The sequence below is a fragment of the Electrophorus electricus genome, chromosome 24 (assembly GCF_013358815.1).
Source record: "Electrophorus electricus isolate fEleEle1 chromosome 24, fEleEle1.pri, whole genome shotgun sequence".
Classification (NCBI taxonomy): Eukaryota; Metazoa; Chordata; class Actinopteri; order Gymnotiformes; family Gymnotidae; genus Electrophorus; species Electrophorus electricus.
Window position 1 is genome coordinate 1,343,780 of NC_049558.1, and position 12,458 is coordinate 1,356,237.

At 43.4% G+C, this 12,458-nt stretch overlaps 1 protein-coding gene across 1 annotated transcript; it reads right to left on the reverse strand.

Moving 5' to 3' along the window:
• Positions 1 to 3,657: 3,657 nt before the first annotated feature.
• Positions 3,658 to 12,253, reverse strand: tbx18 (T-box transcription factor 18). The gene is made up of 8 exons (XM_027031561.2): positions 11,774 to 12,253; positions 10,143 to 10,320; positions 9,686 to 9,787; positions 9,192 to 9,363; positions 8,455 to 8,622; positions 7,533 to 7,597; positions 5,916 to 6,010; positions 3,658 to 5,762 (listed from the first exon to the last, which is right to left on the reverse strand). Exons 1-8 carry the CDS (start codon positions 12,000 to 12,002, stop codon positions 5,101 to 5,103), a joined length of 1,671 nt encoding a protein of 556 aa, XP_026887362.2. The 5' UTR covers positions 12,003 to 12,253; the 3' UTR covers positions 3,658 to 5,100.
• Positions 12,254 to 12,458: the final 205 nt, after the last annotated feature.

Here is a 12,458-nt window from a genome sequence, read left to right on the forward strand (position 1 = left end):
TTATGAGATTACATCACCTTGTAACAAAGAAAATGACTCAAATACCAATAAGCCATTTCAGGCAGCCGAGAAAAGTGGTTTCTTTGGGAGAGAGTTAATCAGTATGAGTTATAGATTTGGTTTTATAACTTTTGTTCACCATTTACATTCACAAAAAGCTATATAGTGCACTAAAAGAAAAACAGAAAAGTATAGTAGGTCCCCTTTAATGCTGCTACCATGCTAAGCTTGTATTTGATGTTCTTCACACAGAGAAACAATGTTGACATTATTGAGGCATGTTAATGGTTTATAGATATTTATTTATTTTTAGCACCAATTGGCAGTTTTAAATTGAAAAAAAATGTTTTTATTCATCTTAAGTGTAGCCTTTGTCACTGAAAGTCTGTTGTAAAACATAACATGCTAGTTAATGTGTTTACTTTCAGATTTGATAAATATGATTAATACAAAAATTTATATATAGCAGTGTTTGACTATTTCAAGGTCTATAAGTTAGACTCAAGTTAGGGCATACGGTACAGCACTGCACTCTTACTGTGTGCCAACAGTTTAGCTGATGGTGGAGAATAAATGATGTGGGGGATGTTTTCTTGGGCACCTAACGCTAGTTGAGCACTAAAGGCCACATCCTACCTGAGTACTGTTGCTCACCATCACCGTTACCTGTCTTAAAAAGTCCCCAGGGCACATGATAGTGCACCTTGCTACAGGGCATCACACGTCACCTCCTGCTGGTTCTGGGACTATGAGGAGTGCAGAGGGCTTCAGTGGGAGCCCAGTCAGTGTGGCAGGTTCCAGCGGTGCCTGTTGGATGTGGTAGATGGGAAAGACCCATAGCATGAATGTGCAGCACAAACGTCTGCTGCAACTGCCAATTATATGAGAGTCACGTCAATGTGGACCAGTGTGGACCAAAATCTGTATGTGTGTGTGTGTGTGTGTGCGCATGCATATATGTGTGTGTGCGTGCATATGTGTGTGTGCTCGTGTGTGCTCGTGTGTGTGTGTGCGTGTGTGTGTCCTCGCATTAAAATTTTCGATTTGGAGACAGAAATATTGCTTCAAATAACATTTGAAGAGTGGTTCATTTGTGCTCTCTGGCTGTGAAATAAATACATCCTCATCCTCATCTATGAAGAAAAAAGAAAACAGCCCACCCGGTAAAATCGAAATCACGTTGTAAAACATTCTGTTTCCCTAAACAGCTCCCAAACACTTACGCGATGACCTCTCCCCAGCAGCAGCAGAGGACGAAGCCGAGTTTTCTAACACTGTATGCTTGGTCATGAATGACTAGAACCACAACATGAAGCTGCAGGATGCATGAGGGCACAGGAAACACAGACTCCACTGTGTCACGCATTAAGGAGGGAGGTGTCTGACAGATTGGCCTGTGTGAGCTTTAACCACACACTTTTTTAAGGAATTCCCATCTGAATGGCAGATTATTGTGATTATGTCATTGACCAGGAGACACACGGATGAATATGTCTATGTATAAATGACTCCACAGTATTTGATGTGGCCTGAACTATACTCTGATTTAAATAAGGTGCTCCTTTGGATGTATAAGGTGCTATTAAGGATATGAATTATGTACGAGTTGCACTAACCTTTGTGTATACAGAGCTGTCAGCCTTTTTTTGGGGGGGGACGTGTCGTCAGAGGTGCCAGGTATAGAAAGTCCCTCATTACAAACAGCACAGGGTGTTTCTGCACAAACTAGTAAACTCTACATCATATAATAAATATTCATCTATTTATGTGTACACGTTCAACTTGTTCTCTGATTTATCATTATATGAGAGCTTTTAATGAAAGAAACATATTGCCAAACTTTCTGTCCAATTTATGTGAGCATGAGAAACCCCCCAGACACACACACACACACACACTGCCAGCTCTCCATTGCACCTGTCAGCCATAGTATCTTAATGTCCTCAGATGTACTGATAATGAGCCCAGCCCCACAACAGTCTGTAATGTGATTGTGTGTGTGTGTGTGTGTGTGTGTGTGAGTGTGTGTGTGTGTGTGTGTGAGTGTGTGTGTGTGTGTGTGTGTGTGTGTGTGTGTGTGTGTGTGTGTGTGTGAGTGTGTGTGTGTGTGTGAGTGTGTGTGTGAGTGTGAGTGTGTGTGTGTGTGTGTGTGTGTGTGTGTGTGTGTGTGTGTGTGTGTGTGTGTGTGTGTGTGTGTGAGTGTGTGTGTGTGGTCAGATATGCCAGGCAGGAGAGCTGTCACCTGTCAGTTAGATTCAAAAGCCAGTCATTCCTCTGTTCTAAAATAACACGCAGCCCATGATTCTCCTCCCGTATTTCTTATGTGCATGTGCTGTCTGTCTGTCACTTCACTCTCCATCAGTTCCCATGAAGGATTCTGTCCACACTTGTTCACGTACAGCAGGCATGAAAAGGGTTTACATGTCGATATGTTTTACCTGTTACACCTTGTCATTCAATAGCTGACCTATTCAAGAGTAGGTTATTCGTTTTTGTGTCTTTTATTAGCCTGTCAGGGATGTGTTGTCCAAACAACATATTTTCAATCTGAGGAGTGGCTGTTGTTTCCAATGGACCTCCACCCTGCTGGGCTGAGTTCACACACATACACATGCACGCACACACACACATTCCATGCACTGAGGAATGTCGATGACTCCTGTAATTTCACACTGGTTTACAGTTTTCACCCAAACAGTAAGGCACTGATGACAGCTGCTTACACTCTTAATGTTGCTCTGGATGGACGACTACTTAGCCTCAACATTGCTACTCAAGCCCTGCACACATATCTGTTTTGTGGTACCATCACTGAATGCAACACTGTTACAGAATTGGACAAAAAACTATAGTGTTATGGAATACTTGAAGTAGTGTGGCACATAATAAATGAAAGTATGAGTTGGTGGGTAGTTTTGGCATGAAACACCGTAATGTTCATGTTATAGTTTGATTTTAATGTAGCGTTACCAAATGTATTTCTCCACTCTGCGGTTATATGTATAGGTATGTGTGTGTGTGTGTGTGTGTGTGTGCGTGCGTGTGCGTGTGTGTGCGTGCGTGTGTGTGTGCGTGCGTGCGCGTGTGTGTGTGTGCGTGCGTGTGTGTGTGCGCGTGTGTGTGTGTGTGTGTGCGTGTGTGTTGGGGGGGGGGGGTATATACAATTATCCAGTTGTCTAGTTTTTTTCTAAAATGATCATCCTGTTGTCCTGTTAACAACCTACCCATCCTCAATAGCTGACAGAGCGGAGCTCCTTGAACCTTTCCACTGCCGTACGTGACTCTGCGGGAGCTCCACTGAACCAAGTGGTGTTAAAGGCACATCAGTTATGTTTGCTTTCATTTTCCTGTAACTTCAATAAGCTGACGTGGCTAATTATTGTGTCATGGGTCCTGTCTCTGAGCCACTGGCTTGGTTTTCTACTTATTAACCTTTCAGAGTGTTTGTCTGGAATGAGAGCAATCACGGACACTCACAGTTATGACCACGTCGGTCTGCAGCATCTATATACCAATTAACACCCAATAATCTCTTAGTCTGAACCCTTTTTTTTTTACAATATACATACATTTTATTTGGCTCAAAAGTGTTTTTAATTCCCAGGCCAAAAAAAACCCCAACAAATTCCAAAGTGTTGGCTTTGGCCACCTTAAAAAAAGGAAAAAGAAAAAATAAACAATTATGTAAATGAGCTTTAAGTGCATGAGTGAGCTCTTCCAATGATAACATTAATATGCATGGTTTCATTATTTATATAGAATGGCTTAGAAAAGAAAAACAGACATATCAAAGCTAATACAGTATGTCTGCAAGAGAAAAAAAATGCTGTGTTTTTCAATCGTTGAAGCTTGACATTTCGGCTCCAGTTCAGTAAAAGCGCTACTGGAAGCTGACCCAGGATCAGTTGAGACATCTGGTGGGGCACTGCCAAACCCGGTATTTGTCTTTGTATGCATGTTTAACAATGGTATGGCCTGTGTTTACGAATCAGCCAGGAGAAGCACTGATCATATTTCCACTTGCCTGTGGAATGGTATCTATGCAAAAGCCAAATCCAGAGTAAAATATATATAAAGCAAAAAAGCACAACGTTGTAAATACAAAGTCCAGGGTTGGTGTTGCTGTTTTTTGCAGTATCACTTTCAATTTCAGGTTAAGCTTCAGAAACTGTTATGAATGGATGTGCGGATGAGGTCATAAGCACTGGAAGAGCTAAATCTGGGCGTCCGGCTGTAGCCCAGGGCAGTGTGCTGCTGATCTCTGCCGTGCAGGCGTGCAGGCTTTACTAATAACAACTGGCCTGAGAGCCGAAGGCTGAACCAGTTCCAGTGAAACTGCACGTTTGGTTTGGCTCCCAGATCCCAGTGGTGCAGGGACGCTGACCTCCTACTCACTCGGCTCTCTTGGGCTTCCCGCTGCTCAGTTTCCAGGGAAACGAGTCCTTGTTCTGGGTCGGCCCCTAGCAGGAGTCTCTCCCAGAAATACACTCGGATGAGTATCAACTCTTCCTCTCAGTATGGAGAAGTAGGATTTTTTGGCATCTGGTTTTGGGAGTGTTTGAAATGTGTGTGTATGTGTGTGTTTGTGTGTGTAAGAGAGAGCGAGAGAGAGAAAAAGAGAGTGAGAAACCTCCAAAGCTCTCCTTAAGGCAGGCTTGGTATCCAGTTTTGCTCTGTGTGTCCAGCTCTGTCCTAATTCATGGCAGAAATGCCTCAGCTATTCTCACATTGTAGGTATTATGGGCTCCCTTTATTCCATCAGTCATCAGTTCTGATGCACAGAATCCAATAAGCTTTTTTAAAAGAAGGAAAGCTATTAAAACACATCCATGGTCTCAATGTCGCCTTCAGCAGACAGTAAGGCTTGAAATAATGAACACTGTAAACTGTCTCTTTGTTTATCCTGTTTTGCCTTTTGCATCCGTCACACTCTGCTCTTCAGACGGATGGCAGGATATGCCATAAGTACATAATATCGCTCCTTAGCGTTGTTGATAACTTGTCAATATTTTCCAATCAGTCTTTATGAAAGAGAGCAACCACCAAAGAATTCTATTCCACCCGTCTTATCTGCGGGCTGGGTGGGTCAGGGTTCATAGGTCAGGCCATGTGAGCAGTGACCTGAGAGGCAGAGCTCGATAGCCCTAATGTCCGTGAGTCAAAGAGAGAATTCTGACTAGTACTGAGCAGGTGCAGACCATCCACAGGAGACAGAACCTGTCTGTCTGTCATAGTGCCACTAGGGGATGAGCCCAGGACAGTGCTTTGCGTGGCAGCCATCTTGTCAGGACTCGCAGCCAATCGTGGTGAGGTGGAAAAGTTGTATCCATATAGACCATACGGACTATGCAGGCGGAAACCGTTATATGAGCTCTGTGTACTCTGATTGGCAGAGAAGGTACTGTGGGTGGGGCTTGGCATGAGATACTGGAGCTGGGGTGCATGGCCAGGCATGCCAGGGATTTGGATGGGGAGACCAGTCTGTGTGCAGGGGAAAGCCTCACTGTCTGTCCCGCCCACGTAGGCGGGGTTTCTGGTAGAGGAAAACGCATCGGCTGCAGGGCTAGCCAATCGGCTGTAAGACTCTGCAGTGAGGGGAGTGGCAAACCGATGAAGAGCATGGCTCGTTCGACCGCAGGCCGAGTAGTCACACACAGGCCCCGATCCTGGGGCCAGATGGAAAGCCGGAGGGGGGCATGATGACGTGGAGAGTAAGTGTGTGTGTGTCGAAGACCCCGCCATCCCATGAGACCCAGCTGCACCTGCAGGAGGTTCACACATACATCACCAGGATTACATCACAACGATCCCGCGTGTTCACACATAAACACACAAGCGCTCTTCAACACTTTCGACATTCCACACTGCTCATTTGGCATCGTCGTAAAGTAAAGCAGTAAAGTCCTTTTGTCAACCTTGTTTGGTCATTCCTGGTATGTCCTCAAAGGTGAGTGTCCTCAGCGAAGGCCTCCAGAAAGCGTAGGACTCTACCAAGGCCTCCAGACCCATCCTGCCAATGAAACCCTCACGTCAGGAGAAGAAGAAAGAAGAAGCTCTAAACTACAAGTAGCCTTTGAAGGCTAAGCAACAAGCAAATGACCCAATTATGAGAAAACCACAACAGACAGTGAGGCCTTCTCCTGAGAATGGTCAGATCCCTGCTATATACGTTTGATAAAATATCAAAGTTTAAGAGCAAAACATTTGGTGAATAATCAAAATAAATTGTCACACAATGTCTGACAAATCTCATTGCCTGCTAACATTAGCCATTATATGTGTGTGTGTGTTGTCCACAGTCTATGTCATAAAGACGGAGAATGACTGGGTCGTGATTGGCTGCCGCTACTCTGTGCCCTTCCCAGGCCGCCATCTTAGCACGGGTTCTTTCCCTTATCACCATGTCTTTGCCAACGCTCAGGTAATGAAGAACATAAATGTGTGTGTGTGTGTGTGTGTGTGTGTGTGTGTCAGCAGGTATTTCTGCATGGATGTAATTATTTTCACACGGCCTTAGAGTCGGATCAGTCACAGAGTGCAGGAAGCCACAGTTAAAGCTTTATGAGGAAGGGGGTGGGAGAGAGAGAGAGGGAGAGAGAGAGACGGAGAGAGAGGGAGAAAGGGAGAGAGAGAGGGCGAGAGAGAGAGAGAGAGAAAGAGAGGGAGAGAGAGAGAGGGAGGGGGGGGGGGCAGTAATGGCGGCTCCCCGTGCTTGTTAGCATGGCCTACCCCTGCCTAACTGCCACTCAGGCCTTAACTCACACAAGCTTCACCCGCCGCGCCATGCCAGCGACCCAGGACCTCTGACGCTTAAGCAAACCGCTTTGACTGTTGCTGTAATGGTGAAGTGAAAGACGGAGAGCACGACGCTGTGGGGGGAGGGACCCGAGGGGCAGAGGGGGGCGGGGCACACAGCCTGCTGCCGTTCAGCTGGGTGTTAAAGACTAATGAGCAGGACCAGCGCCCCCGACAGAGGCTGCGCGACAGCACCGCACTGCCTTATTACCCAGCTAGCTCCATTTCCTGCTTATGCATTTTTCCCCCTTTTTTACGTGAAGATGGAGGTTATTTTCACTGCGCTGTGCACTTTATTTTTGTGTTTATGTGCATATTCTTTTTAGCGTCAGAATAACACAATTTATTCCGATGCACTTTTTTACCATATTTATTTTATCTGGCACTCTTTGGAATGTTGGTGATAGTTTGGACTTTTCTCTCGCAAACAATACTCACCAGATAATTCATTACCGTTTGCCAGCTGGTTTGCAAATAACTTCATGCTGACATCAGAACCCAGTAAACAAACTCTGCTTTTAAACAGATAAACTGGCAAAAACATTCCAGAAGGATTCTAATAATTCTTCACTGCTGAAGCGGGTTTGGAGTGAGACGTGATGAGAACAATAATCACCATGGAAAGGAACAACAGCGCATGCCACTTCATTCCCTCCACGGAGCCACTGCAGTTTTCTGGCACATATGGCTGCTGTTTGTGGCACTGTGGCCAACAGGTATAAACAAGCTTTGCTTACCTGTTTCTCCCAGAGTCTCTGAACCCTTTTGCAAATGGATTTCTGTCTATTTTCAGTCTTGTGATCTGAAAATTCACAAAACGTAATGGCTTAGATCTTCTTTACTGACCCACAGACTGTTAGGCCAGGTTCTCTGACCCAGTGCAAGTGATCTTTGTCCCATAACGCAGTGTGTGGGTTATTTTAAACGTTGCATTTGAGAATATGCGTCCATGCGTGTGAGCATGTACGTGTGTGTGAGTTGGGAGAGGAACATTATGTTAGAATAAACTTTTTGCTAGTTGTTTGATATCTTCACTAGTACAGTGTCAATGGCTTGAAACACATATACTATACAAAACATGCAAATCTGTATTAATAAATAATGTTATATGAAATGACAAAAAAAAAAAAAACCTCAGTGGTAAGTCAAACATTTGAAAAGCTCTACTGTTCACTGCTCGAAGCTCCAATGGAGAAGCTTGCACGCTAATAAAGCTCGACCATCACAAACCAAATCTAAATTCATAGTTTTAATGTTCAATGAAAAACAAAGTGCAAGGTCAGAATTCACAGGCTGAAAACCAACATGGTGGAACCATTGTGATGCATTCTGTCTCATGTGCATAAATAAACACCCCAAATACCTTACTATTTATGGGTAAGTTATTCTTTATGGGGTGTTTAATGTAGTTTGTATTGCCCACAGACCCTGGTAGTCTTTGATCTAGTTTGATGTAATGGAACTATTGTGATGGGAACTGGGATTGCCCTAAATGTTCCTTATATTAATTATCCTTACAGTATATATATAAAGCAAACACTGCAAAAACACTACAATAGACCATCACAGGAGGAACCTGCGTTCTGATGGCAGTGGCAGTACCAGGCTCTTGCTGGTTATTTTGGATCGCCCAGTTGGTTGAGCGTAGAGACAGGTTACCTGCTGGTTCTGGTAAGCCGTGACTGTAGTGAACACTGTTTCAGTGAAGGAGAACGCTCTGACCCCGTCGCCAGTGGGGATGACCTTAACAGGAGAAAGCTCCTCTCCGCACTCCTTACGGATGATGTGCACACGGGGCTGGTACTTGTGCATGGAGTGCAGGATGATCTGGAAAACATTATCCCGCACATCCGTGTTTAAGGTGGGAAAGCAGAGGAATCACCGAGGCGGTTTTCTACTTCAATAAAAACACACGTGCATGCATTTTCAAAGCTCAAATGGCCCCCAACCCCTTCACTCCAGGGATGCTTTCAATTCTGTTTGTTTACAACCTTCCACATTACAACATGTTTAGGCCTTTAAAATAATTCTGCAAAACAAAATTCACACCGGGTGACAATCACTAGCATGTGTCTTTAACAAGTGTGTAAAAAGAGTAGGTTTGTATGACTATAACATTAAAGGTCAGAGTACAAAATTCTCAACTAGGCCTATTCATTATTAATTTGTCTCCATAGCTGTATAAATAAATAGATAGATAGATAGATAGATAGATAGATAGATAGATAGATAGATAGATAGATAGATAGATAGATAGATAGATAGATAGATAGATAGATAGATAGATAGATAGATAGATAGATAGATAGATAGATAGATAGATAGATAGATAGATAGATAGATAGATAGGAATGAGAGATCAAGGTCATTTTTCAATCGTATGCTTTTCTCCTTACGTGGCCTTGGTCATCCAGCTCATTATTCGTCAGCTTCAGTTTGTCGAAGCTAACGACCTGACGCATCCACGTCTCCCCGGAAGCAGGAGAATCCGGATGGATGTAAACACGCGGCGGCACCGGCGAATCCGCATTTCCCGCTACCATCCATTTGGAACTGTGGTACACGTACCTTTAACACAGCACGAGAGACGTACAAGACGTCAGACCACCGTCGGCGCGCGAGGAGCTGCACAGGGTTTGTTTGCGCTGCGTTTGTCGCGTGACCTACAGATTCTGGAGGTTACGCGCCCAAAAGGACAGCCCAAAAGGTCGGAGTGAGTAGTGTCATGACTGTGCTGCAGAAACATTTGCGCAACGTGTTGCATTTCTACTATTTTATTCCAAACAACTAAAAGCAAATTTCACTCTGCTCGCACGTACCACACGTTTATTAGTTATGTATTAGGATTTTCAACTACACGCTTATAAAAAAACGATCAAGCATTTTTTACCTGTAACGTTTGTTGTCTACGGGTATGATGTCCATTGCGATGTAGTACTGCTGGTGAGGATCCAGTCCCGTCATTTTCACGCGCATTGCGGGGAACATTCGCCTAGAAATGCAAAATGAATTATACTTTATATTCAGACAAACAAAGAAATCAAAGAGTCCTATACGTAACAAATTTCAGGATATATATACCTAAGTTTCTTCTCATAAAGAAAATAAGTGACTTGTTTCGTTCTGTGATGCTTCTGTAGGCGTTGATATTCATTCCACAGAATTGCATAATGTAACTTTCAGAAAATATCTAGGACAGGCTAGAAGCTGTACGGTGGCTGCCATCACTAAACGGACAAACTATATATGAACTTAACATTCTGGAAGTTGATTAAAGTAACACAGAATAACATGTTCCTTTGGCTAATGGGGGGTTTCTGCTGTTTATATTGCTCCATTGCTTTTACCTGCCCGCCTTGGTGATGATCATTTCCGTGCCGATTTCATGGAACCGTTTCCACAGATCCGAGCCTTGGAGGTCCACGCGCATCTCATCGCCAGGCCCCGTGACTGTCGGGGGCACGAGCAGCTGCGAGTTCCGCGACACAGGGCGAGGACTGTCTAACGACACATCCTCGCACTCCGCTGAAAGAGACCGTAGGCTCATTTATTTATTTATTTAAAATGTTAAAATAACGTCTACATTTCGTAATGAAACTCATTAATATTTTGAATACTGGCATGCAAGCAAATGTGTAAGATTATTATTATTTTTTTTTTTTTAATTATTATTATTATCAATATTTCAGCCTCAAATATCGTCACGCACATGCTACTGATTAGATTGTGAAAGTTCGTATAACGTTATTATGTAATTGTTTTTCTATAACAACAACATTTTATTATTATTATTATAGTAATAAGAAATTGTATCCTAATTTATCTTTCTGATAGCAAAATGCTATTTCGTATTTGATCGTGCTATTTCAGTTTTCAAAATTCAGAGGTTGCGTTCTGGTATTCTTAGAGTTCAGTCCTACTCCTGTGATTAAATCATTATTGGGATTTATTGCCCACGGAAGTTATATAAGACTATGAGATAAATTATGATGACAACAGGAAACATGCGATAGTATTCCTTGAATCCACAATTCGCAAAATAGTGTTTATTAGGCTACTTAGGCTGAGGCGGTTTCCCGGTGACAGATTACACATAATTTTAACTATGTTACACTTCTTATGTTTTTTTTTTTTTTTTTTGAGTGTGTGTGTGTGTGTGTAGGACTAAGATTTAGCTCTTATCCAAAAGCAAGCCCCCAAAACTCAGACATAGCGTCCGAAATCAAACAGCACAGTGTCTTTTTAAAACTTGTTTATTTCTTTTAAACGTTTGTAGCACTTCGGTGATGTCCAGTTAATTTGCGAATTTATGAATGTGGCAGAGCTGATAAACACAGATACGTTACACTCACGGACTGTATTGCCTGTATTTATGACACTCAGAGCTTCATATTATCGTTTATTTCTACACTCTAGTAATGGTCGTGTTACGCTTTCTAAAAGGTTGCCATTGCTTTTAGCGCTGATAATACAATCGGTTTCCTGTTTTCTGTTTGGGAATTTATATAAAATGCGTAGCTGTTATTTCAATAAATAAAACAAAAATGGTCGATTATTATTATTATTATTATTATTATTATTATTATTATTATTATTATTATTATTATTATTATTATTTGCAGCGTGACCTAACGAACTGTATCTGAATAAATTACACTGTAAAGTAATATACTGTGCATGTCTTCTGGGCAGTTTTGCTGTGAAGTTATTTTTTAAACTGCCTATGCGCTTTCTTGGTGGGCGTTTTTTGTTCTTGGTGAATTGCATTGTGAATATTTTATAATTCACTACTACTGGTAACAGTAGTAACAGTGTATATAAGGTACCTTGGTTTTCTTACATTATGAATTACATTTGAACGATAGATTTTTTTCTTTGAACATATAAATCTGTGACATCTATCAGAAGACTTGAACTCGAAATGCCAGTCTGACTGAAATATCAGTGTCATTATTTCAGTATTACGTCCAGTACTTACGAGAGTCTTCGCTGGCACAGTCTAGTTCACAGCTCGGATCGCCGCACGTTCTCTCCGCTCGCAGCTGTGGGCTCCCGGCCAAGCTCGAAACTTCATGTACGTCTTCGAAGCAGCTTTCGGTATCACCTTCTTCGAGCTTTTGCCTTTTCTCCGCGCCAATAAGCGCTTCCACCGAGAACGCGTGCGCCTTTAGACTCATAGTGCACGGAGAGCGTCGTTTCTCAGCCATTCTGCGAGACGTGGAGACGGAGTGACTGCGATGTTCAGCGCGGAGAAAAGTTCACCCGAAGTGCATCCGCGGCAGAGCTGGCGTTTGCTGTCTTCTGTTGGGATTAATCCGATTCAGCGATCAATTACCTTAGACGTTAAACAGACGCACGAATCAGAAGTGGCCGAAAAAGAAGCGACAGCGTATGCAATACAGTCGCATTGATCTGTCAACGCGCACAGACACCAAGGCAATGTTGGAGACCCGTTAAAGTGCCAGCGACCAGGGCCTGAAAGGGGCGGTCTGTCGCATGCCAATCACCCGCGCGGCTGGCCAATAGGCGCCCGGCGCTTCGCCCCCTCGCGGCGAGCGTGCCGCCCTTATGTGGTGAAGCGGCCGCGGTGATTGAATCATCGCCCCAGCACCGAGCAGCTCTCGCGCCATTGTGATCATTTTCACACTGCGGCTGCACATGTT